At 44.8% G+C, this 25,912-nt stretch overlaps 1 protein-coding gene across 6 annotated transcripts in view; it reads left to right on the plus strand.

The window, feature by feature from the left end:
* Window positions 1–6,503: 6,503 nt before the first annotated feature.
* LOC142591373 (heat shock factor protein 1-like) overlaps window positions 6,504–25,912 on the plus strand; it is a 170,120-nt gene continuing 150,711 nt past the window's right edge. For 2 of the 6 annotated variants that reach the window (XM_075703710.1, XM_075703737.1), the window contains exons 1-2: window positions 6,504–6,896; window positions 11,465–11,573. In XM_075703710.1, the coding sequence (XP_075559825.1) occupies window positions 6,795–6,896; window positions 11,465–11,573 (211 nt within the window). In that variant the 5' untranslated portion in view covers window positions 6,504–6,794. Of the gene's footprint in view, window positions 6,897–11,464; window positions 11,574–11,690; window positions 11,752–25,912 lie in introns of those variants that run through there. The other 4 variants (XM_075703742.1, XM_075703702.1, XM_075703717.1 and 1 more) reach the window with 4 other exon arrangements.

Consider the following 25,912-nt stretch of genomic DNA (forward strand, 5'->3'; position numbering starts at 1 on the left):
AAGAAGATCCCCTCTCATTTAGCAGGATTCCCTCCATGATTGCTGAATTTGTCAGCACGAAATTGCTTATAAAAAAATTGGCATAGCGAAATGCAGCAGTTTTTGTTTCTGCACTTATGTTTTCTTTGAAGCCTAGCGGGTCTAAAGTGAGAGCCAAGGTACGTCATCTCGGCGCAGAGCCGTGTTGTGGGGTTCGTTTTGCAGTTGCCTGTCCTTGTTGGATGTTTTGGGGCGGTGACATCAGTACACAGGTGGTCGCTGCGAGCCAAGGCATCACCCCCTGGCCACCAGCCGTTCTCTTCCTGCCCAGCGGTTGTCAGCGCTGGACATTCGAGATTTTCCGGGCCATGGAGGCGCTGTTAAGAACGGCCCAGCTGAGGTGCAAGTTTTGCCAGCCAGTTGCGACAGCGGCGTCAACTTTCTAGGAACGCCACCGTTACGCTCTAGCCTCGCCGCCGTTGTGACTGAATGCGTTCGGCGGGCCAACTATTGTTACCGAACCCACCAACGCCGCCCTGTTCTGCTATGAGCGGGGAGTTGCCGTGGGAACGTCTACGAAGGCCCCTTCCCACGCGCCGTCCAAGACGCAAGACAATGGGCACCCGGCCGCGCTGCGGGGTCAGCTCGGGGAATAAAAGGCACCTTTCCTGACACAAGCCCCGAGTTCTACGAAGTCCGTCTGACGTCGGCTCCGGACCGTGAACCCCGCGCAAAGAAGTGTGTGTGAGTGTGTGTGTGTAAACCGTCCCGCAGAGAGGCGACTTGTTTACGATGACTGGACGAACGCTTCCGTCACCTTGGGATCGAGGGGTGACCACGTGTTTATAAACCGCTGTTGTGCGGCTGCTCAGCGCACTTTCTAAAGCAGTCATGTTAGATTACGGACTTTCTCTCGCAGTCATGCTAGACTGATGAACTCCATGTAGATACTGTAAATAAACCCATATTCCTCGTTCTCGATGAGAAGCAGTCCTTCCCTTCGTCAACGTCCTCAGCGTGGATAAGTTGGACGACGGCATGAGCCAGCTACCTTCTAATTCATGCCCGACTCCAATCTTGACAACGGGTTACGAGCGATGGGATTGAGCCCCCAATCCTGACAGCGGATGCGCCGCAAGAGCGAAGAAGACTCGACAGAAGAACGTACGCCTGCACGTACGTACCAGTGGCGTAGCCAGAAATTTCGTTCGGGAGGGGGGGGGGGGGGCTCACTTTGCAGCTCGGCCTACTCCTTATAGAAACTGTCGAGCGATCAAATACATTAATCATTAATAATAAGTGCGTTGCCATTGCCAAAGCTGCTGCAAACGAATTCTTGAACGCTACACACTATCAAGACAAGTTAAATATGTACTTTTTCATAAGGGAATATACACGTATGTCTCAAAGATTGCGCCCGAAATAATTGATATCAATGCTTCCATGCTTTCTGTATATTAAAAAAAATTGAATTATGGGGTTTTACGTGCCAAAACCACTTTCTGATTATGAGGCATGCCGTAGTGGAGGACTCCAGAAATTTCGACCACCTCGGGTTCTTTAACGTGCACCTAAATCTAAGCACACGGGTGTTTTCGCCCCCATCGAAATGCGGCCGCCGTGGCCGGGATTCGATCCCGCGACCTCGTGCTCAGCAGCCCAACACCATAGCCACTGAGCAACCACGGCGGGTTTCTGTATATTTTGTACGTAAAGTTATATCACACGAACTTTATAACTATATCAGTTTGAAAACAGCAAAGCAGCGCATGCCGCTGATATGAAAAATGTCAACGCCATGAAATGAACAAGTTGAGGACAAATATTTTTATAAAACTTTGTTAGCCTCCTTGCCTTTCTTAAAATGTAAACAAGGTTCTTGAATGACAGAGAGAGAGAGAGCTAGGAGAGAGGGAGTTCTGTCAGTCATTCAAGAACCTTGTTTACATTTTTGTACGATATGCAACGACCAGGGAAAAATCTCAATGACGATGTCCTTTGTAAGAATGTATTGCGCAGGAGCAGCTGTCACCGGTCATGTATTGTAATTGCTCTGAAATTATGGTCGCAACGGAGAGCATTATAAAAACAGGATTTCTAGAAAATATACGAGGGTGAGTCAAATGAAAGTGAGTCAATGCGAATATATGACAAACGGGGTACTTTTTTTTAAAATAGTCTCCATGAGCATTTAGACATATGTCCCACTGACTAACAAGTCCCGTAATTCCTGTCTCATAAAGTTCCTTGGGTTGCTGCTTCAAAAAGTCTGCGTCTGACTCTTTCACGTCATTGTACGACACGAATCTGGTTCCCTTGAGCTGTTTTTTCGAATGCTCCAAAATGTGGAAGTCGCAAGGCGGCAGGCCAGGGCTGCATGGCAGATGTTGCAGCGTTTCCCACTTGAACTTTGCCAGTTTTGTATTCACCACACCAGCGACGTGGGGACGGGCATTGTCGTGGAGCAAAATGTCCCCATTCCTCAATTTTCCACGTTGGTTGTTCTTGATTGCGACACGCAGCCGATCCGACGTTTCACAATATCGGAAACGATTGATAGTCTCTTCAGGTTTAGCAAATTCGATCAATAATGGCCCCTGACGATCGAAAAAAAAAAAGTCAACAGCCCCTTTCCGGCAGCAATGACGGCTTTTGCTTTCCTTGGGGGTGGTGAATTCAAATGTTTGCACTGTAAGCGTTGCCGTCGTGTTTCAGGCTCGTAGTAGTGGCACCATGATTCGTGCCCGGTGACAATAGCAGACAAAAAGTCGTCACGCTCATCGTCATACCGGATTAGATGAGTCAAGGCAGCGCCGAACCTCTCCGTCTTCTGGCGGTGGTTCAAAATCTCTGCCATCCATTGCGCACACTAGAGCCGATAACCGAGATAGTCATGAATTACACTCTTAGAAAAAGGTACACCCTTTGGGGTGTATATCTGCCACAGAACAATAATCATCATCTACCTTGCTTGCGTTTCCTTTCTTGAAAATGCCGCGCCCACTACTTTCCCATCGGGAATGCTATGATAACGCGCATACCGTTCCTTACTGCGAAGTACCGGGCTCGCAGCGTTAAAGAAAGGAAATGCGGACAAGACAGATGACGTTTATTGTTTTGTGGTAAGATACGACCCAAAGGGTGTAATTTTGTTTTAGAGTGTATGGTGAGACCCAAATCGTGACTCCTATTCACACACCCTGCCAATTCATCGATGCTTATCCTCCGTTCTTGTCTAATCAGCCTTTGCAACTGTGTTGGGGGTGATTGAACGGTGGCTTTGTCCCGGTCTTGGATCGCCTTTGCAGCTTTCTCGTCCTTTTTTGATCCGTATGCTCTAACGCTTCATAGTGGCCAATGAAATGCAATGTTCAACGTACGCGGCAGCCATACGACGACGAATTTCTTTTTGGGAAACATCTTCATCTGTCAGAAACCTCGCGACACCCCGCTGTTAAACTTTTGGAGTGTCCATTATGTCACGCAACCATGTTCAATCCAGTGTAAGAGAGCATTAAAGAACCTTGATCCTCACACCTGCGTGTCACTTTTGTAAATTGGAGATGCCTCTGTGCCCCGCGCATGCCTCGCAGATAATGAACCGAGCTATTATTGCGCAGGTGGGGTTGGTTCACTTTCATTTGACTCGCCTTCGCATTATAAATACGAAGATACAATGCAATACAAAAATGCGAAGATACAGCTAGGACAAAAAAGTGTCACTGGAAACAAAGTTCACTGCACGTGTACACAGAACCTCGAAACAAGATATCAAAATATACGTATAAGTCTCGAATAAATCTCCGTATCTAAGAAAAAGTCACTATATATGATGGGTCAAACAAGGCCAATAAACATGTTGCGCAACCACAGATTCACAGATCACAGCCCCCTACCACTCCCCTTCCCGCCCCGCGACGGAAGGCGGCACGCTTCATCCCCGATTTTCTCCCTTGCGCACACAAGACTGAGCCACCATTGTCGGCTCACCCACGCCGCCTTTGTGCCACTTAACGCTTTCACTCGCACATACAGTATGCGGAGCGCCGTCGCGATTTATCGCCCTTGGACTTCATACAGAACGTGAAGGCGACGGCAGAAATGCGCCTGGAGTGTCTATATAACTGCTATCGCAATAATATAATAAGAGCACCCGGCTACTGAAGCGTCCCGTGGCCCTTTACCCCCCGCAAAAGAAGTAACGAAATCGAACTTTCACCATGCGGCAATTCACTGCGCCGCAACAATGTATTTTTTTTTTTTTTGCTTTTGTGGGGCGGGGGAACCGAAATGAAAAAACGCAAAGGAAAGTATGTTGGCCACAACCTAATGTCTACTTTGGGCACCTCATGTGGCTACCGAAGGAATGTCGAAGAAAGCGTGGGACGCTTGGTCCACAGAGGATTACCGTACGCATACTCCTCGGCATCCTACACTGGCGAGACAAGAGTTTCCGGACAGATTGCGCTCAAGCGAACGCGTCGCAATCCGTCGAGTCCCCCACAGTGATGGCGGCGAGTGACCAGTAATTGTTTCTTTTACTCGTCTGCTAGCAAGAAAGCGTCCAAAACTCTGCCAGGCAAAAATCCACTCGGTCAGACAAACGAATGCGCCCCAAAGTGCGCCACGTAGTGGTGATCGGAGCAACACGAGAAAAACGCATGCGCTCTGGCGGGCTTTGGGAGCCCGCGGCTTGCGAGAACAAGAAAATTGAAGAGGCTCAATGTGTACTCGCGAATAAAAGTCAAAGTCGAAAAATGAATAAGAACGTTGTTACCTTTGCTGGCTTTAGTGTCTTGACATGGATACTTTGGCGCAGGTGAAAAAAAAATGTTGATATTCTTTTCTTTGACATGACGACACAGATGAACCACCACAACGCTTCGACTCATGCGTACTTTGCAAACTTGTCTGACAGTGTGTTGACTTGGTTTGTCTCATTGTATGGTCCGACGTACGACTTTTTGTAGAAAACTCAATGCGCCTTTGGCGTGAAATGTTTATAACAACATTAAATCCGCAAAGTTCCGGCATTTAAAACCTAAAGCATGACTTTGGAAATGCCAATGCACCTTTCGCATCAAAAGTTTACAAGAACTTTATACCCATAAAGTTTCAGAATTGTAATTTAAGCCCTTGTGAAATTTTAACCCTCGTGAAATTTAAGCGCTCCCTAGATTCCGGGGCCTGCGCGATATGCCGCGGCAAGCCCGCTCGCCATTAAAACGCCTTTGAAACTTTGTGCTCGGATGGAGCTCCTTGGGCGTTACGATATGTAACTCCCGGTGCGTTGGCGTTGCCGCGAAATCCAGCCCAATTGCGCAATGTTCGCGCTAAACTCGCTTTTCGAGCGTAAAAAGGACATTCTAGGCGAAATCGAGCATGATTTCCGGCGCCGGGGGTTGTTTTAGTCGGCGGCGCATGACAGCACGAAAAAATTTCGGGGGGGGGGGGCTGAAGCCCCATAAGCCCCCCCTGGCTACGCCCCTGGTACGTACGTAGGCCCGGTCAACGCGCTATAAGCGCACGCGTCTGTTGGGCACCGCAGAACTTTGTTTCCGTGAAGATTCACTTACCGTGTGAACAATACACCTCAGGCCTCAGTCGGTGTATTCATATAAATGCGTAACGACGTTCTCTGCTGGACTATATATATATATTCGTAAATGCACCAGCTGTGGCTACACCTCCGCTGTGAGTGGCCGCCCGAAACGTGTTCAATAAAGCAAAATGATTCCGATGAAGCCACGACCAGCATGCGTGTTAGTTCTCACAAATTGCAGATGGGCATGTCATAGGTTGTGTCGCGATGGAATACACCGCGACTGGACTGTTGGTCAGATCGCTACGGCGCGCACTCCTGGCGTGGTTACACCCATATGGTAGCGCGCCGCAGGCGAGAAATGTAAGCAAGAGAGGATAATCTGGAGGGGTATGGCATGTGGAGGATAGGAGTAACGCCAGAGGATTAACTCTATTATAGTGTACTAGAATGACATTATTCTAGTTCACTATAACTCTATGGCTAGACGGTCGTGGGCTAGACCATGGGCTAGACGAGTAACACGATGGAGGAATAACGCCGACTTCCGGCGTCACTTTGCTTCATGAAGAGTGACGTCAGGGCCCCTCAGATTTTCCTTCTTCCATGGTGACCTGCATGGTACATGGAATTATTGTATGAAACTATGTATGAAACTCTATGTTGCATGGTAACCTGGAAGCATAGTTACTATACTGCCTGCATAGGAAACTCTATTACTGCCTGGAAGCATCGGCATTGTGGGGTGCATAGAGTTTCTCACTATGTGAGAACCTCTATGGTGGGGTCAATGCCTCCTGGGGTGCGCAGGACAGATATGGACAGATGACGATTGTTGTTGTGTAACAAACCCAAAGGATGCGAACTTCTTTTGGGAGTGTGTATCCTGGCGAGTTATAAATTTATTGTCCCTTCTCACGCGCTCAACCTTTCCAAAATAAACGTGAAATAACTTGGCTACTTTTCTACTTCTCAAAACACATTTATCGACGGAGCATCGTCGCAGGCAGTATACTAAACAGCATGCTAGCAGGCTTAGGTTAAAGATATATAACTGTAGTTGCGTTCATGCATTCGTGTACCGCTGCTCGTACTTACGACATCTGCAATATCTCGACCAGTGACCGACCAAAACCCCAGCCATCCCCAGTCACCGTAGTGCTAGCAACCGTGTTTGGCGAAACCGTGAAATGATTGGAACAGTTAACAGAGCAGTCGTTTTTTATTCGATGGAGCAGTTATATTGTTGGCCTGTGTGAGTGAAGAGATAGTCATGCATACCACAGTTGTCGCCAGTAATGTTCCCGCGTTTTTAGTTAAACTATGGAAACTTGTCGAAGACGAGAAATGCAACGACTTGATCAGTTGGAGCTCGGTATGTCTCGCTCCTCTCTGTTGATTGGTTAGGGCTAGATGATGTTTGGTGTATTCCAAAACTAACTTTGGTCTGCTTTGGAATGCTACCATGTTATCATATGTGCCTGTCATCACATGAGACGCTCGTAGCGCACTACTGCGAGTGTTTGTGGCCTGTTTACATAACGGCGTTTTTAGTGCAATGAATGATTTCGTCAAGTGAAGTCGACCGGCAACCGAACGCGCGTGTGCTAACCGCTTGTGCGCTGCTTTTCTTCGTGAGCTGACTTCGTATTCTGCAGCCTAATTGTTTAACTCGCTACGGAATCTCTGCCTTGTTTTTTGTAACGTTTCGCTTAATTCTGGGAATAATACTGCGCCGTAAACAATGACCTGCATTGTGGCGTACTTTTCAGTAGTAGTAGTTGTGGCAGTACGAGCCATTCTGGCACTTTTACCTTTGATTTAATCATGCCTAGTGCATGCCGCTTTTTCACTTCTCTCTCTCTCTCTCTCTCTCTCTCTCTCTCTCTCTCTCTATATATATATATATATATATATATATATATATATATATATATATATATATATATATATATATATGTCAACAATCTGATATCCATGTGGCGCAGAGCGTTAAAGCTTAGCGCCATGGTGCGACTGCGTCTTGCAAGTCCCCCGCTCCTGACACTTTTCTCTAGTTGCTTTTGCAAAATTTGTGACAACGTTGTATTGCGCAAGACAAGCTCACGCAAGTCACTTGTAACCTTATCTTTATAATTAAGAAAAGGTCAATGTCAATACAAATTTTGTAAGTCACAATGATGATACTTATACCAGCAACTGTTGTTTTATACCACCAAAATAATTTGGAGATTCACTTCTGACATGAAGTTTGTATGGGAATACAGGATGTGCAAATTGCATGCTCTCTTAAGGAACCTCCACAAAGGATTGCCCATCTCTTCACAGACATGATTGGGCCATGTAGCTGCCATCTCTCTATTTGTCCCAGCAAATATTGTGACCACCTAGCATACAGAAAATAAAAATAAAAAAAGCCTAAGGAAGTCGCTCCCCACTAAAGCTTTTTAACCTCTACTTCCTTTGCAGACAACAAAAACACATTTCTAGCACACTTCTGGCAGGGAGTTTTGGTGTGGAAGCGCAGGCCAGACGAATTGCACAAAAACCTCCAGACATGATCGAACCATCTATCTCCCTTTTCCCTAGTTCCTCCACGAAGTATTGTGGCAACCATGTAACATGCAAGAGACACCTTAAAGTCCCTACCAACTGAAGCCTTTTAATATATATTTCTATTTCTTAAGAAAAAAGTTACAAGTGCTGATACAAATTGGGCAAGTCATGATGACCAGTGGCATAGCCAGGGGGTGGCACACTGGGCACGTGCCCTCCTCCTCCAAAAAAATTTCTGGCTGCGCCACTAGTAATAATACTTATACCAGCAACTATTGTTTTATACCACCAACAAACAATTATTAGATTCACTTCTGGCATGAAGCTTGTGTGGAAAAACAAGCTGTGTGAATTGTATTCTCTCATCACAAACCTCCAGACACTATTGGGCCATATATCTGACATTTCTCTATTTGTCCCAGCAAATTTTGTGACTGTTGTATGCACATGAGAAACCCAAAGCAAATCACTCCCGACTGAAGCTTTTTAACCTATACTTCCTTCACAGACAACCAAAACACATTTTTGCACTAACTGCATGCCGTCTTGAAGGGCCCCTCACCAGGTTCGGCCAAATTAAACAGACAAGCACAGCGCTTTATGCATGCGCTGGCCATCATGTTGCAAAGTACTACAGTGCTGTCCGCTGCAAAAACGGCTTAAATTTCAAAACAAAACATTGTGTGTCCTCCCTCTTGAGGAATTGGCGCTCCCAGCCTGAGAGTCAAGGTTACACACACAAATGCCATTACATAAAACGCAATCCTAGCAATGTCACTCACCCTGACACATTACTTCAGTAAATCATCTAATGCGGAAAGCGTAACACCATTACTAGAAATGTGCCACACAGCAAAAAAAAGAAGGAAAAAAAAAAGAAAGAAAGAGCCGGGGCTTTTCACATGAACATGACGCGGTCTCTCAGCTCCAGTGTGGGAGAAGGAGGGGATGGAATGTTGCTTGTGGACTCTACTCGTGGCAGAGGGAGAGTGTTTCTGTTGGCAGTCGCGCTTATTTCCAGGTAATATGATAACAGGTCATTCAGTTTCTTCTATATCCTACAATAATACATTTATTTGAAAAATTATTTTGGCAAAATGATCCCTAGATCACTGGAAGTTTTAGTACTTCCAGTGTATAACTAAAATTTGCAATGGGGCCTGGTGAAGGGCCGATTAAAGAACCTCTGTACTTGATCGGGCCATCTATCTTCCTTTTCTGTTTTCTTCAACAAATTTGTGGCAATCATGTATAGCACAAGAGAAACCAATCAAGCAAGTCACACCCCACTGGAGCCTTTTAACCTATATTTCTGTTTTAGACAACCAAAAAAAGACTGTTGACATACTTCTGGCATGGAGCTTCAGTGCGGGAAAAACAAGTTGTTTGAATTGCATGCTATCTTGAACAACCTCTGCATGTGATCGGGCTATAAAGGTGTTTTCTGTTTAGCTGCACCAAATTTTTCATGATTGCCTGTGGCAGATAGCACAATTCTAACCCTTGATCTAAAATGTTACTCGATGAGGCGGCCATTGCTTCTATGACAAATCATAATGCTTCATTGAATAATTAAATATTATGCTAATTAACTTGTTAATTAATTACTTTATGACACATATTTCGATCTATGAAATGTGGCTAGTGAGTATGCAAGGCATATCGACTTGGAAGGATTTCTGAGGATGGCACCAGTTTTGAAATATGCGTTGTCAAACTTGCGGCAAAAATGCACTGTTGTTCCACTTTTTAAGAAAATGCTGTCTTGTGCATTGAAGCACGAAAGTAACTGGAATGCCAATGCATTTTGTTGGACACATTAAAAATGAATCAAAAATTTTTGTAAGCATTTCACATCTAAAGCAATTTTAAAATTTATGATGAAATATAAATGATAAATATGCCTTGCATACTCACTAGCTACAATTCATAGATATAAATATGTGCTGTAGAGGAACAAATTAAACAGTTAATTGGCATAATTGTGTTATTCAATTAAGCATTTTGATTTCTCAGATTAATGGTCGCCTCATCGAGTAATTTAGATCGAGGGTCAGAATTGTTCTATCTGCCACAGGCAATTTTTAAAATTTTGATGCAGAAAAAAAAAGCTACCTGCCTTTTGACTATTTGCACCATCAACATTATGAAACAACAGTGCAGAGCACAAGCCGAACCACATCATGTTGTCTCCAATGAAGCCCTTTAATATGTATTTGTATTTAAGGGAACTGAAACATTGCATTTGTATGCTTCTGTTATCATGGAGCTTCCAAGTGGAAACACAGTGAAAACCTGCATGCTATCTTACAGAGCCTCTGCTTACACTTGGGCTATCCCTCTATTTGCTCCAGTACAATTTGTGTAGCAAATTACAGTACAAGTATTTATGAAGCAAGTTTTAGTACAGGTGAAATCATAAGCAAGTCAATTCTCACTGAAGCCTTTTAAAGCGATCCTAAGAGATGCATTATTTGAGCAGCATTAGTAAATTGCCTTTCTTTAATACCGAAGTAGCCACTGTTGTCATGAGAAGAGGCTAGGCAAGCGAGAAAAAGCACAAGCACAAAAGACAGGTGGCTACTCTACCTTGATATTCTTGCACCATTTTGCTGTTACATCATGCATACAGTGAACTCTCACTTGAGTGAACTTCAAGGGGCCCAAGGAAATAGTTCACTTAAATGAAAGTTTACTAAACTGAATATTCACTAGAATACGGAGCAGCATAGGGCACAGCAGACAAGTCAAAAGTGTGAATCAATTTATGGAGTTATGTAAATCAATATATTAGAAGTGCATAACAATTACATTGCTGCCTATCTCGTTTTTAAAAAAAAAAATATTTTCATTTGCACAGGTGCTCTTAGCACGAGAAGTAACAAAGCTGTCCAGAGAGGCTATGTTTTTGTGCACTTCCTCGGGTACAGCTTGTTGTTGAGACACTAAGTCTCGCAACTTTCCAAGGCATCCTGCTGCCTTGGCTAGTTGCAGGTGTTGAATCTGCCTCTGCCATTTCATCTTCTTTGTTGCACTCTTTGGGACTAACATTGGAAAAAATTTTCGGATGTGATAGTTCAGCACAGGTAATGAGCTCACTGTCACACTACACATAGTCTTTAAACGAAGTGTTAAACGAAGTCTAAACGAAGTGCACTCTATACTGTGTACAGGGATGTGCATACTTCATTAAAAATTTTAGAAAAAGGAATTCACACTTACTGCTCTGTTCTTGCTCAAATTTTTCACAAAAGTCACGTTTTGATCTCGAAAGTTACCGGAGTTGCCCTTTAAATGTATAGCTAGTTGTATTCAGTGCTTAAATCCTAGTTGAGAGCTGTGTGCTGTGCTCGTCATCCCAAATCCATGCTGAACTGTTTTTTGCAGAGTGGCCAGAGCTTCATCATACACAACCAGATACAGTTTGCCAAGGAACTTTTGCCACTCTACTTCAAGCACAGCAATATGGCCAGTTTTATCAGGCAGCTCAACATGTGTAAGTATCAAGTTTATACAGCTCGCATTGGAAGGCAATATGGGGCAAGATGATGAAGTATGTTTTTCAAATTGCTTTTGTGAATATCAATGGCTGGATGGATACATTGACAACCAGGATTCAATTTTTTAAATATGACTTGTTCAATGTGGCTCTTCACTTCTGCTGTGAACTGAAGGTGCGTTTTATCTATTTATTTATTTTTGCTTATAATTATGTTTCTCATAACTTTAGTATGACAAAATTCTTGTGCTAGCTTTTTCTGCATACAATTAAACAAATAATGGCAATATTTACTTCTAAAGGTGTGTTTAGAGAGCACTGTTTTCGTGGCTGCAAAGTTATCTGTGATATTTATTATATTGTTGCACGTCTTGAATTCATCCAGTAATGTTCCTCATACTGTAATTTAGCACTGGTAATTGAGGCGTTGTGCAGTCATCAATAGGCTAAATAGAGAGTTTAACAATAGGGGCCCCAAACGTATTGGGGCCCCAAAGAAATAGCGTCGAAGCCACTGCGCATGCGCAAGACGCAAACTGCCTTTGGGTTTTGCGTTGGGAACGCTATTTCACCGATTTAGCGGGAGCCAAAATAGTGGCCCCAAAAGTTTTGCGTCGGCAAACATGGCGGCACCCATCGAAGCGACGGCTCTAACCTAGCACCAAACTGGGTTCGATTCGCGGTAACGCGTGAAGTTCGCAAGCTAGGAGAAGTGACTGCGGTTATCGCTTTCTCTCAGCTAGCGTGTGTTATGAAGATTGACTCATTAGACGCCGCTGATTTTGAATTCGATTGTGGATATTATGGCTCGTAGGCCTAACACAGCTAAGCTTGGCTGGTGAAGGCTAGTAAAGTTGGTTTGCTCAAAACTAAGTGCAACTAATTGTTTGCTGCTTACAGAATAACCTCTAAATCGTAATTAAATGTGAATACATGAAATTCAAAATTATTTATCATCATCATCATCAGCCTAGTTACGCCCACTGCAGGGCAAAGGCCTCTCCCATACTTCTCCAACTACCCCGGTCATGTACTAATTGTGGCCATGTTGTCCCTGCAAACGTCTTAATGTCATCCGCCCACCTAACTTTCTGCCGCCCCCTGCTACGCATCCCTTCCCTTGGAATCCAGTCCGTAACCCTTAGTGACCATTGGTTATCTTCCCTCCTCATTACATGTCCGGCCCATGCCCATTTCTTTTTCTTGATTTCAACTAAGATGTCGTTTACCCGCGTTTGTTGCCTCACCCAATCTGCTCTTTTCTTATCCCTTAACGTCACACCCATCATTCTTCCTTCCATAGCTCGTTGCGTCGTCCTCAATTTCAGCAGAACCCTTTTCGTAAGCCTCCAGGTTTCTGCCCCATATGTGAGTACTGGTAACACACAGCTGTTATACACTTTCCTTTTGAGGGATAGTGGCAACCTGCTGTTCATGATTTGAGAATGCCTGCCAAACGCACCCCAGCCCATTCTTATTCTTCTGGTTATTTCAGTCTCATGATCCGGATCCGTGGTCACTACCTGCCCTAAGTAGATGTATTCCCTTACCCCTTCCAGTGCTTCGCTACCTATCGTAAACTGCTGTTCTCTTCCGAGCCTGTTAAACAATACTTTAGTTTTCTGCAGATTAATTTTCAGACCCACCCTTCTGCTTTGCCTCTCCAGGTCAGTGAGCATGCATTGCAATTGGTCTCCTGAGTTACTAAGCAAGGCAATATCATCAGCGAATCGCAAGTTGCTAAGGTATTCTCCATCAACTTTTATCCCCAATTCTTCCCACTCCAGGCCTCTGAATACCTCCTGTAAACATGCTGTGAATAGCATTGGAGATATCGTATCTCCCTGTCTGACGCCTTTCTTTATAGGGATTTTGTTGCTTTCTTTGTGGAGGACTACGGTGGCTGTGGAGCCGCTATAGATATCTTCCAGTATCTTTACGTATGGCTCATCTACACCCTGATTCCGTAATGCCTCCATGACTGCTGAGGTTTCGACTGAATCAAACGCTTTCTCGTAATCAATGAAAGCTATATATAAGGGTTGGTTATATTCTGCACATTTCTCTATCACTTGATTGATAGTGTGAATATGGTCTATTGTTGAGTAGCCTTTACGGAATCCTGCCTGGTCCTTTGGTTGACAGAAGTCTAAGGTGTTCCTGATTCTATTTGCGATTACCTTAGTAAATACTTTGTAGGCAACGGACAGTAAGCTGATCGGTCTATAATTTTTCAAGTCTTTGGCGTCCCCTTTCTTATGGATTAGGATTATGTTAGCGTTCTTCCAAGATTCCGGTACGCTCGAGGTTATGAGGCATTGCGTATACAGGGTGGCCAGTTTCTCTAGAACAATCTGACCACCATCCTTCAACAAATCTGCTGTTACCTGATCCTCCCCAGCTGCCTTCCCCCTTTGCATAGCTCCTAAGGCTTTCTTTACTTCTTCTGGCGTTACCTGTGGGATTTCGAATTCCTCTAGGCTATTCTCTCTTCCACTATCGTCGTGGGTGCCACTGGTACTGTATAAATCTCTATAGAACTCCTCAGCCACTTGAACTATCTCATCCATATTAGTAACGATATTGCCGGCTTTGTCTCTTAACGCACACATCTGATTCTTGCCTATTCCTAGTTTCTTCTTCACTGTTTTTAGGCTTTCTCCGTTCCTGAGAGCCTGTTCAATTCTATCCATATTATAGTTCCTGATGTTCGCTGTCTTACGCTTGTTGATTAACTTAGAAAGTTCTGCCAGTTCTATTCTAGCTGTAGGGTTAGAGGCTTTCATACATTGGCGTTTCTTGATCAGATCTTTCGTCTCCTGCGATAGCTTACTGGTTTCCTGTATAACGGCATTACCACCGACTTCTATTGCGCACTCCTTAATGATGCCCATGAGATTGTCGTTCATTGCTGCAACACTAAGGTCCTCTTCCTGAGTTAAAGCCGAGTACCTGTTCTGTAGCTTGATCCGGAATTCCTCTAGTTTCCCTCTTACCGCTAACTCATTGATTGGCTTCTTGTGTACCAGTTTCTTCCGTTCCCTCCTCAAGTCTAGGCTAATTCGAGTTCTTACCATCCTATGGTCACTGCAGCGTACCTTGCCGAGCACGTCTACATCTTGTATGATGCCAGGGTTCGCGCAGAGTATGAAGTCGATTTCATTTCTAGTCTCACCATTCGGGCTCCTCCACGTCCACTTTCGAATAACCCGCTTGCGGAAAAAGGTGTTGATTATCCGCATATTATTCTGTTCTGCAAACTCTACTAATAATTCTCCTCTGCTATTCCTAGAGCCTATGCCATATTCCCCCACTGACTTGTCTCCAGCCTGCTTCTTGCCTACCCTGGCATTGAAGTCGCCCATCAGTATAGTGTATTTTGTTTTGACTTTACCCATCGCCGATTCCACGTCTTCATAAAAGCTTTCGACTTCCTGGTCATCATGACTGCATGTAGGGGCATAGACTTGTACCACCTTCAATTTGTACCTCTTATTAAGTTTCACAACAAGACCTGCCACCCTCTCGTTAACGCTATAGAATTCCTGTATGTTACCAGCTATTTCCTTATTAATCAGGAATCCGACTCCTAGTTCTCGTCTCTCTGCTAAGCCCCGGTAACACAGTACATGCCCGCTTTTTAGCACTGTATATGCTTCTTTTGTCCTCCTAACCTCACTGAGCCCTTTTATATCCCATTTACTACCCCCTAATTCCTCCAATAACACTGCTAGACTCGCCTCACTAGATAGCGTTCTAACGTTAAACGTTGCCAGGTTCAGATGCCAATGGCGGCCTGTCCGGAGCCAGGTATTCTTAGCACCCTCTGCAGCGTCACAGATCTGACCGCCGCCGTGGTCAGTTGCTTCGCGGCTGCTGGGGACTGAGGGCCGAGGTTTGATTGTTGTATTCATATAGGAGGTTGTGGCCAAGTACTGCACCAGGGTGGCCAATCCTGCTCTGGTGAGAGAGTGCGTTACCGGTTCTGGTCACCGGGATCAGGCCGCACTCCAGGCCTGTTTGCCTGTCATATTCATATTCATATTCATATCATATTATGCCTATCATAAAATGGTATATTTTATTTAATTATTTCTAATAGCTTTTCTTTGATGCCTTAGTGGCGCTGTCAGAGCAAGACGCTATCCGCAAACGTAAAACCCTATTATAAAGCTCTTCACTCCTACGTGCCCCAACGCTAACACCCGCAAAGCTCTTTGGGGTCCCAAACTATTGGGGCCCCTATTCTAAAACTTTCAATTATACCTGGAAATATAATGCGAAGTGTGAACTAGTCATAATGTCAAACAATCTTCTGGTGTACTTTTTTGCGCTTTGTGTCAAGTTGTATTTTAGTGTGTTATTGAAATTAAGTTTATTTTTTTATTAAAGTTAGGGTGTTACCAAGCAGAAACATTTAACTTCTAAGACGAAGTCACCTTTATGTGTTGGCAAGAGAACTTGTATTTTTCTACCTTGAAATGCCTTCTCATAGAACACATGACCTTGCTGTTAGATAAATATCTGATATAAAACTACTAAGTTTTTTTTCATAGCTATCTTTACTTCAGTAGTCACAAAGGGGATATCTATATGCTCTGCATATTGTTGGTGTGCAATGTCACCTCAACAAGATCAACATTAGCCTGTCGATGTAAAAGTTTTCTAGTAATAGGAGTGACCAAGCTATGGTAGCAAAAGTGTTTAATTCTGTTATGAAATCCATTGGTTCTGCATTGGAGTCTTATACACTGCTAAGAATTGTCGACAGTTTGCTGTAATGTGTCAGGCCTCTCCCAACGCATGAAAATATTGGTTCTGGCACCTTTCGGTAACTTATTTAACTACTAATAATTGCACTTTGCAGTGTTCGTGCATGAAGGCAGTACTTTTTTAGTGGCATGGTTGAAGGAATTTGTAGACTTTTCATAGCGTGGAGCACCAAGGATAGTGATGTATTCTCTACATGCGTTTTATGGAAAGAACTTGTAAGACTTTAGTGAATCTGAAAATGATGTTAGTCTTGAGGTGGAATATAACGCACGTTAGGACGACCATCAATTGTCTTCGAATGACAGCACTGAAGAAGAGAGTGACAATGAGGTCCCCAGAGAAAGCAATTCTTGTGGAGATTGCCCAGAATGTGATTTTGACTGAAGACGATACACTGTATGAGAGCCTCAAGGACAAAGAAAGTTTTCTGATATTACACATTTGTTCACATGAGTGCCCTCTACGCTTCAGGCTTCTTGCACTTTGTGTACATGCTTGTCCGTTAAGCATTCGTCACTCCTGCACTGTCTGAAACGTACACTGGTGCTCTAGACTGCTACATTCCATTCACATTTTGTGTAAAAACCCCAATACTTACTTTTGTATTGTGTAACCTATGTGCGATGCGATGTCTGATCGCCCGTCTGAGGGCAGATTCACTTTAAACAGCACACTTCCAGTAAACCAGGCTGCAGCTGCTTCAGCCCCATGCTGAGGTGTCAGCAATGAAAAAGGAGGAAGCAAACAGTTAAAATAAAGGCTTGCCATAGGCATCACATATAGCGGCAAGCCCATAGGTTTTTCAGAGCGGATATTACTTGTGTATGGGCTGCCTAAAAAAATTCTGGTCAAGATTTTAGAGTGTAGCCCTTATACGAGAACATATGGTATCTCCTCTCCTTCTAAAGTCATGGGTTCAAGTGCTCCAGAAAAAATAAAGTGAAAGAGGTCACAAAGAAGATGAAGTGAAGCACCCAGCAATTGATATGAAGAAAAAGAAGAGAACAAAGAAGGGGTGGGGTGACCACCAGGAGAAAATGAAGAAGACAGAGTATGTACTGCGGTGGCAGGTCATTGAGTGACATAGCATTGGGCAAATGTGGTCTCTAGCTGCTGCTTTGCAGACGGTAGTGGGTGGTTCAGAAAACCTGGCCTGCAGAGGTGACCCACTGGCACCACACCGTCCTGCCGTCCCCCTAGAGTGCTGTGACCATGCATTGCGGTACCTGGTTAGATTCCTGTTGACAGTTCCGGCCCCGTCCTATGCCACAAGCCCAGGTTCCAACACGTCGCCATTCACCCACAGCCACCCGCGCACCTAGTCACGTCCTGTGCTATGGCGGCTACATTATTTGATCATCAGGCCCCAGAAATGGCAGGCACATGACTACCTGACCAGTCCTGTGCCGCAGCGGTTACCCTGAGACCGCTACAAGTGAGCCACGATGGCCGAACAGCCAGGAGTTTCCCGTAGGGCTATAATTTTTCAGTATTAGGTGTTCTTAAAGCATGTACACCTTTTGTTTAGAGTTGTTTTGTTTGATGTTTGTTCTTTAATCATAAATGTTTGTCTTGTGTGTACAACTTGCCCTGTCTGTCTCTAGTCTGCCATAATTTATGACATACTGCCATAGTTCTGACTTGCCTGTTCTCCAGCCTGCTTTTTCCTCACATTCGCAGTGGAATTGCCTATAGCTATAGTATATGGAAATTTGACTTTTCTCAAAGCTAATTCGATATCCTTGTAGGAACTTTCCACTTCATCATCAAGACTAGACATTGATGGAGATACTTCTGCTACCTTTAATTTTATACTTATTTATCTATTATAATGAGTACTACCCTTTCAGTAGTGCAGTAAAATTAATCTATGTTTTTCACTATTGTCCTTACGTATTAGAAATCCTGTATCATATCTCTCATATCATGAAGACCACTGTAGCAGAAGTGCCCATTACTTAGCACTGTGATGCCTCACTGGGTCTTCTAACCTTGCTTAACCCTATAGCATCCCTAGACACAGCTGATAGTTCCTTAAAGAGCCCTGCAAAATTAGCTTTACTTGATAGCATTCACAACTTGAACATCTCCAAGTTCAATTTCTCTTGGCAGCCTGTCTGGTTCCAAGGATTATTAGCACCCTTTGTTACGCAGCACATGGTCCTTACATCTCCTTGAAATCCTTGAAAACCCTTGAATTTATATATATATAAAAAAGATTCAAGCGTCCTTAAAGCTCCTTGAAAATGAATGTGCTCCTTGAATTCCTTGGTAACTGTGGATGCGGGTGACCTTTGAACATTAAAAGTAACAAACCTGCGTCGAGGCTATGCCATAGACACTGTCTATTTGGAAATGATTCTAGATATTTTCCTTTTAGAGTTTCGCTAAATGAAGCAATGCAGAATGTCCACAGCTGCCAATGGCAGGCTTGTTTCAATTACTGTTATTGTCACGGAGCTAGACAAGAAGCAGCCAAGTCGTACCACTATTTTTGCTGTTTTGCTAGTTGGTTTACACTACAGTCATCATGGCTCCATTTTCAAGCTTTAGGTTCTAGAAATGCCTGGCGAAAAGTAAAAGTAAGTTTCAGCCATTTGGATTTAAAGCAACAAGTGTCTTTGGCTGAAGCCAGACGCTACTAGCCATCATGCTAGAAGGCAATAGAAATCGTTTCAATGGGAAAGTCAACTTTGAAAAGCCACCTGAAGAGCTTGAAGCATGTGTCCAATTCAGCAGCTGCTTTCTTGCAGCTAAAAAGATGTTACTTTTTTCCAGTGTATGTGTATGGATAAGGTTTGTTCCCCCTTCCTTGAATTTTGGCCTTTGGTATCCTTGAAATCCTCGAATTGTCCTTGAATACTGAGTTTAATGTTTTGTACAAATGCTGGCAACAGGTCTTACCACCACCGCGGTATGGCGCAGCAGCTGGCAACTGCAGTGTAAGAACTACTTTTGGTGAGAGGATGCCTCCTCTCCATTTCATGGAAAGATTGTGGTTCTTATCAGCTCCACAACAAATGGCACTACCAACTTTGGGCAAGTCAGGCACAAGCCCAGAGTGGCAATATTGCAGTGGTTTCGAATGCAGTGGTGGTTAGATGCTTCATACAATACATACTTTCACCTTATCACCTTCAGTTTCTTGATTCTCATTTGCTTATGCAAAACATTCTGTGAAATAATATTTTCATTCCACAGGCTTTCTCACAGTGAGTCTTCATTTTCAGAATCTCATATCAAACCAGCCCATCTTATCTTTCTACACTTGGATCGCACATTTAAAACACAGCCCACGTTTGTGTGCACTAACTTCGTAATTCACCACTGTTTCTTGCAAGTTGCCATTGGAAGAAATTGCCGAGCCATGCTCTAACTGTGCCGGCAGTGGTAGTCCAACTGAGCCATTTGCTCCATTTTGCTACATTTCGACTTGCCTGCTTCTGGCTGTGCCCACTGAAGTGCCATTTTCGCCAACTGCACAAAAGTGCGGTATTTTCGCGTTTTCACGGTAATGCAATGCTTTCAGCAAGTTTAGGTAACTATACAGTTGCCACGTACCCATAGAGTCAATGTATAAGAATGTCTGTAATTTGAGACACGAAAAAAAAACCTTCGCCGTCTGATTTTCCGTACTCTTTGCCATGACCTCAGGACCGAAACGGCATTGATGGAAGCAACCACCGCCAATATTCTGAACCTGTACAGTCCGCTTCCCAGCACTCAAAACGGCAACTGCTGGGTTATTGTTGCTGTCTACTACCTCATCCAGTACGCTGGAGCTTCAGCCCTGTCATCTGCCACAGCAAAAGACAAAAGGATGTTTAACTGGGCTAGTTAGTTCATTCTTCGAGGATTGTAGCAGCAGCAGTTAAGGAACACGGACACAGAAGGAATGACTAGACGAGGATGCAGCTGCATTGTCAACTGATTTCTTTATTGAAATTCCTGCTCCTATTTATTTCGTCGCCATATCTCCTCTCTTACCTATCTGAAGATGTCTCAATAAAGGCAACTTCCTTTCTTGTGAAGGCCGCTGACGGAGCGCTTACATATTGCACTCCTGCTTTACTTATCTCAAATGCCTCAAGAATCTCCCAAGTTAGCCTATCGTCATTAGTTTTCAGGACTTGCACTTCATGAAATTTGGGGGTGCACGTGCTTGCTTGGCTATCTTGTCCCTTCTGGTTCATTTCGCAACGTCTGCTGTGCAAGGCGAGATTGCTGCAAGGGTCCCTGAAAGCAATACATAGGGCAAACAGGAAGATGCCTTAATGATCGATCAAGAGAGCACGCATCATCACTTTCAGGGACCCCTGGCAGCAATCTGGCCTTGGACTGCAAATGTTGCAAAATGAACCAGAAGGGTGCTGTGTGTGCGAACGTATAAGAGGCTTCAGCAAGTATGGATGCGAGCCCAAGTAAGAAGAAACTTGCTGTTGCATTGCAAAAAGCATGATTGCCGACCAGTTTTTGATAGTGTATTAATTGTAGGGAGAGAGCTTAGTAAACTGGAAAGAGAAATAAGCGAAGCATTTCACATCAAAAAGTTGGGCGCGCATACATGTTTGAGTGAACCTTCAGTCCATATCAATGATAAAGAAGTGCTTGCACAGGAGATCACACTCTCTCTATGGTGCACACCAAACAGCCAGACCAACCAGAGCAACCGTCAATACCACCTGCCCTCTTTGATGCATCTCTATATGCCAACTGGACTCCGCCGAAGAGAGGCGACTCTGCTATATCACGTATGGCTAGGGGTGGCTTTCACGAAATCTTACTCCTTCCACATTGGAATGGCCGACAACGCTCTCTGCAATGCCTGTCTTTGCGAGGAGACGCTGGAACACATTCTGTGTGACTGTCCTGAATATAATGTTCAGCGACAGTCCCTGGCATCTGTTCTAGCGCACCTTGACACTAGACCACTGTCCCCTCGACACGATTTTCACATGCCGCCGACAGAAGACATCGCAGGTGAAGGCGACGAAGGGACTACTTCGGTTTTTGAAAGAGACGGGATTGGGCAAGCGGCTGTGACAGTGATATCACGTACCATGACAGATTGATGGACTCCAACGGACGATGTGTGTGTGCTGTGCTATGTGCTCTCTCTCCCTCTCCCCCTTCCCCATCTTTCATCTCCCCCATCCCTCTCCCATGTGTAGGGTAGCAAACCGGTTAAGCTAAACTGGTTAACCTCCCTGCCTTTCCTTCTCCACTTTTTCCTTCCTTCCTTCATCAATTTTAAAATTTATCTTGTTAATCCAAGTGTTGTTGCCCTTGTTGGGAAGGGGTGTGACTAGGCTTTTGTGTACGTGTATATCTTTTGTTGATTTTTTACTATAAACCTTGTTATTGTTCTTGGTTGTATACGCATGCATGGATGAGATGAGTGGAATGTATTCCCAATAAACTACATTTGTAAGTCCAGTGTTGTCCTGTCCGTTTCTTCTTACTTGTGCTCGCGTCCGTACTTGCTGGAACCCCTTATATGTTCACCATGCACCAACTGGCCCAGCAAACCACACTACTAAACGCTGTGTGTGTGTTCAGCAGAAGTGTGCAAAGCTCACTGGGAGTGTTGTTGACTCTAGGGCTGTGGTTCCCGTTTTCAACATCTGTGCTCCTTTGCGATAGCATGGAGACAATCGGGTGTTAGCAATTCATCTTAAGCAATAAACTGTGCCCCTCATCATGCCCATTTCCCCTGCTCTTCCTTTTCATATATGTAAGGAGGCACATACTCCTCTGATACATACTCCACAGATACACACTCATCTGCTCTGACATATAATAAAAAGAAATGTTTTGCAAAGAATAACACCATAATGACATTCGAAAAGTGTTACTTCATTACGACACACGTGGCATGTCTACTGAATACGATGGCACGCAGTTCAAAGGTTGGAACATGAATGTTTATTGCTTCCATCTCGGGGCATATATATACGAAACAGAGACGGGGAAGGAAGGACAAGGGAAAAGATATCAAACAAAAAACGCACGCGCCGCCAGCGCTTGCAAGGCAGTCTGATTGCAGCTGACGTCACTTTAGAACATCTCTCCTTCCTTAATACTGAAGTCGCTGTACTGGCTTTCTTTGACGTGTAGAGTGCCGCAAGGCTTGGGGTGATCTGTCGGGTTCAGCGTTGCTCCCTGCAAGTCCCGGCTGAGCTTCATGCTCAGGTTCTATTGTGCTCTCTTGTTCAGCTGACGGTCTCAGTGACTGTGGGTAGTTGCTAGGGGTACCTGTTCTTGATGCTCGATTTGCCGCTTCATGATCTGTACCAAGTGGTGGCGTCACATCTTCCCGTTTCCGCACCTAGTCAACATGTCGTCTTACTGATCCGGCTGGTGTTCGTATGTTAACCATCTGAGAACCTGTTCTAGACTCTACAATTCCTGGCGTCCATTTCTCACCCGTCTGAAGTTGCAGGCGTACACGGCAGCTTCAGGCAATGGCAGTGGCCACCTGTCTGTTTCATTGGCTTGCCCTGCGTGTACAGGAGGGAAACATGTATTTAACCGGGATTGAATTTTATATCCGAAAAGCAGCTCTGGCTGTGATTTTCTAGAGCTGTTAGGCGTCCTTCTGTAATTGAAAAGCAGCCTGTTTAGCTTATCTTCTAACCACCCCTCACCAATCTTCTTGAGGCCATCCTTAAGTATCCTGACTGCGCTTTCTGCTAGACTGGTTGACTTAGGGTGATATACAGTTGCGTGCAGATGCATTATGTTGTTCTTCTTGACAAAAGTAGCGAACTTGTCACCGGTAAACTTCGCTCCATAATCCGAGATGATCGTTCGGTGCACGCCAAAGCTGCAGAAGATACCGCGCAGGCAGTTGATTATGCACGAAGCGTTGGCTTGTCAGAGTGGCACAGCTTCAATCCACTTAATGTGTGCATCCACGACCACGAGTATCATGTTCCCTGCAATAGGACCAGCAAAATCTATATACACCCTTGCCCATTTTTCAGCAGTAGCGGGCCAGCTTTTTGGCGTTGCTGTACCTAGTATGGGCAGATTTTGAACACAGTTCTGACATGACGCTGTCACTCCCTCTATTTCGCTATCTAAAGCTCGCCACCAGAATGACGATCTAGCAACCGCCTTCATAGCGGATGATCCTTGATGCATCTCATGCAAAAGGTATAAGACGCGACGTCACGCCTCCATCGGAATGACTACTCGACGGCCCCAGTACAACAGACCATGAGCCAAAGACAGCTCCAATTTCTTGTCAAAAAAGTACGCGATACTCGTGTTCAAGCCTCTTGTGCAGTATGGCTAACTGTTCTTAGCGAATTGCATAACTTGACTAGGAGAAGGGTCATCTGCAGTTAACTGCCTTAGCTCCTCAACTGACACAACTCCCTCATCGAACCCAGTCAGGGTTAGCAGATAGTCAGGTGGATCCACTTCTGCTGGCTTTGGCTCAGCCGTCCGTTGCAGCAGTCTACTAAGGGCTTCAGCGTTGAGAATTGTTTACCAGGAGAGTATTGAAGCTGATAGCAGAATCCGCCTAGGTACAGCGCCCGGCGTTGTATTCCAGCCAATGTTGGAGTTGGTCGATCCTCCTTCAGCCGGCTCACAAGCGGCTAGTGGTTGGTGACCAATACGAATTCTTGGCCAGGAGATCACGGAATTTGGACACTCCAAACACAAGAGCAAGGGCTTCTCTCTCAAGCTGGGAATAATTATTCTCAGCCCTTGTTAATACTCTAGAACGGAAACTGACAAGTTTGTTGATCTTTCCAAATGTATGAAAAAGCATGGCACCTATTCTGTCCTGTGAAGCGTCACACTCTAGCTTGAGGGGTCTCTCGGGATCATAGTGAGCCAGCACAGCCGCTTCCCGAAGGCATTTTTTTGCTTCACGAAAAGCTGCTTCTGGCGCATGTCCCCAGAACCAACGTGTGCTGTTCTATAACAACTTGTACAGCGGTGCAAGTAAGGAAGACATGTTGGGCACGAACTTCGAATAAAATGTAATCATGCCCAGAAATGACCGCAATTGCTGAACATTTTGTGGGTTGGGGGCTCGTGCGATTGCTTCAACATGCTTCTCAATTGGATGCAGACCTTCACGATCAATTTTATGATGCATATACGTCACTGCCTCTTGGTGAAAGCTGCACTTCTCAAGTCTGAGCTTCACTCCATGCTCACGAAAACGCAGCAGTACTTGTCATAACTTGTCGGCGCTACCAAGTTTTCCTGATACCAAGATGTCGTCGAGGTAAGCTTGAACACCTGTCAGACCCTGCAGAACTGTTTCCATTTTCTGCTGAAGATAGCAGGCGCGGAAGCTATGCCGAACGGCAGTCGGTTGTAACAAAGCAAACCACGCTGTGTCTTGATTACACACATCTTCCTTGAGTCCTTATCGAGGGGAATCTGGTTGTACGTGTCTCTTAAATCTAGAATGCTGAAGCAGTCCCCACTTTTAAGGCATGCGAAAATGTCATCAATGGCTGGCAACGGGTACTGCTCCAGTTCACATACGGGATTCAAGATCAGCTTAAAATGGACACAGATTCTACCATTTTTCTTCATTACAGGCACAATGGGAGTAGCCCACTCGGCGTGCGTTACAGGTGACAGTACTCCAAGTGTTACGAGCCTATCAATCTCTTTTGAAACTTTGTCGTGCAAAGCAAATGGAAAGGAATGGGCCTTACAAAATTTCGGCATGGTGCCTTCCTTGAGCTTGAGATAGACAGGGTGCTCGTCGGTTAGACCCAGCTCCGGGCTGAAGATGTCTTTGAACTCTGACAGGACGGCATCCATGGTGGTGGTACGGCTGCTTCCTGGACCAAGGCCTTGTTGCTCTGATACGTTGAACACCGAAGATCCTGCGTCACTGAACTTGGCAATCAACTCTCGTCCTCAGAGGCTCGGACCTGAACAGCTCAGGATTATCAAAGAACTCTTGACCTCCTTGTCGTTGTAGGACACCGACATACTCAATTTCTCTAATACTGGTAGTTCTCCAAGATAACAGGACAGTTTGATGCATGCGGGTTCTAATTGCGGCCACTGTTCACGGTTTTTCTCAGAAAGCTCTTTGGACACAACACAGATGGGTGAACCAGTGTCTAGAATCATAGGTACGTCAGTGCCACACCATGTGAAAGTAGGAAGAATAGGTGGTGGTAGCTGACCTTTGGAGGGTGTAGTTGATGTCCAAATGTGCGCATTGTCTCCATTTTCCTCATTGACGTCCGCTGTTACTGCAAACGCTTCTCCCTGCTTGCATTGTGAACGTACTTTTGGGCATCCTTTCTGCGCGTCGCTTTGGCACATCTTTGCCACATGGCTGTATCCACCGCAGCAGTAACTGATAGTAGCAGCAGAACTGATAGCGCAGAACTGATAGCAGCAGAACTGATAACGCTCCTTTAATAGCCGGCTCATTAATAGTAGACTCATTAATAGCCAAGATAGAAGTAGTTCAGTGCCGCGAACCTATGATTTCAGGAGGCGAGCTCCACTGCCAAGCGACTCTCTCCACTTGCCCCGTCTAGCCTCTGCAAGCGAAATTCCTTCCCTGC

The sequence above is a fragment of the Dermacentor variabilis genome, chromosome 1 (genome assembly GCF_050947875.1).
Source record: "Dermacentor variabilis isolate Ectoservices chromosome 1, ASM5094787v1, whole genome shotgun sequence".
NCBI classification, from domain to species: domain Eukaryota; kingdom Metazoa; phylum Arthropoda; class Arachnida; order Ixodida; family Ixodidae; genus Dermacentor; species Dermacentor variabilis.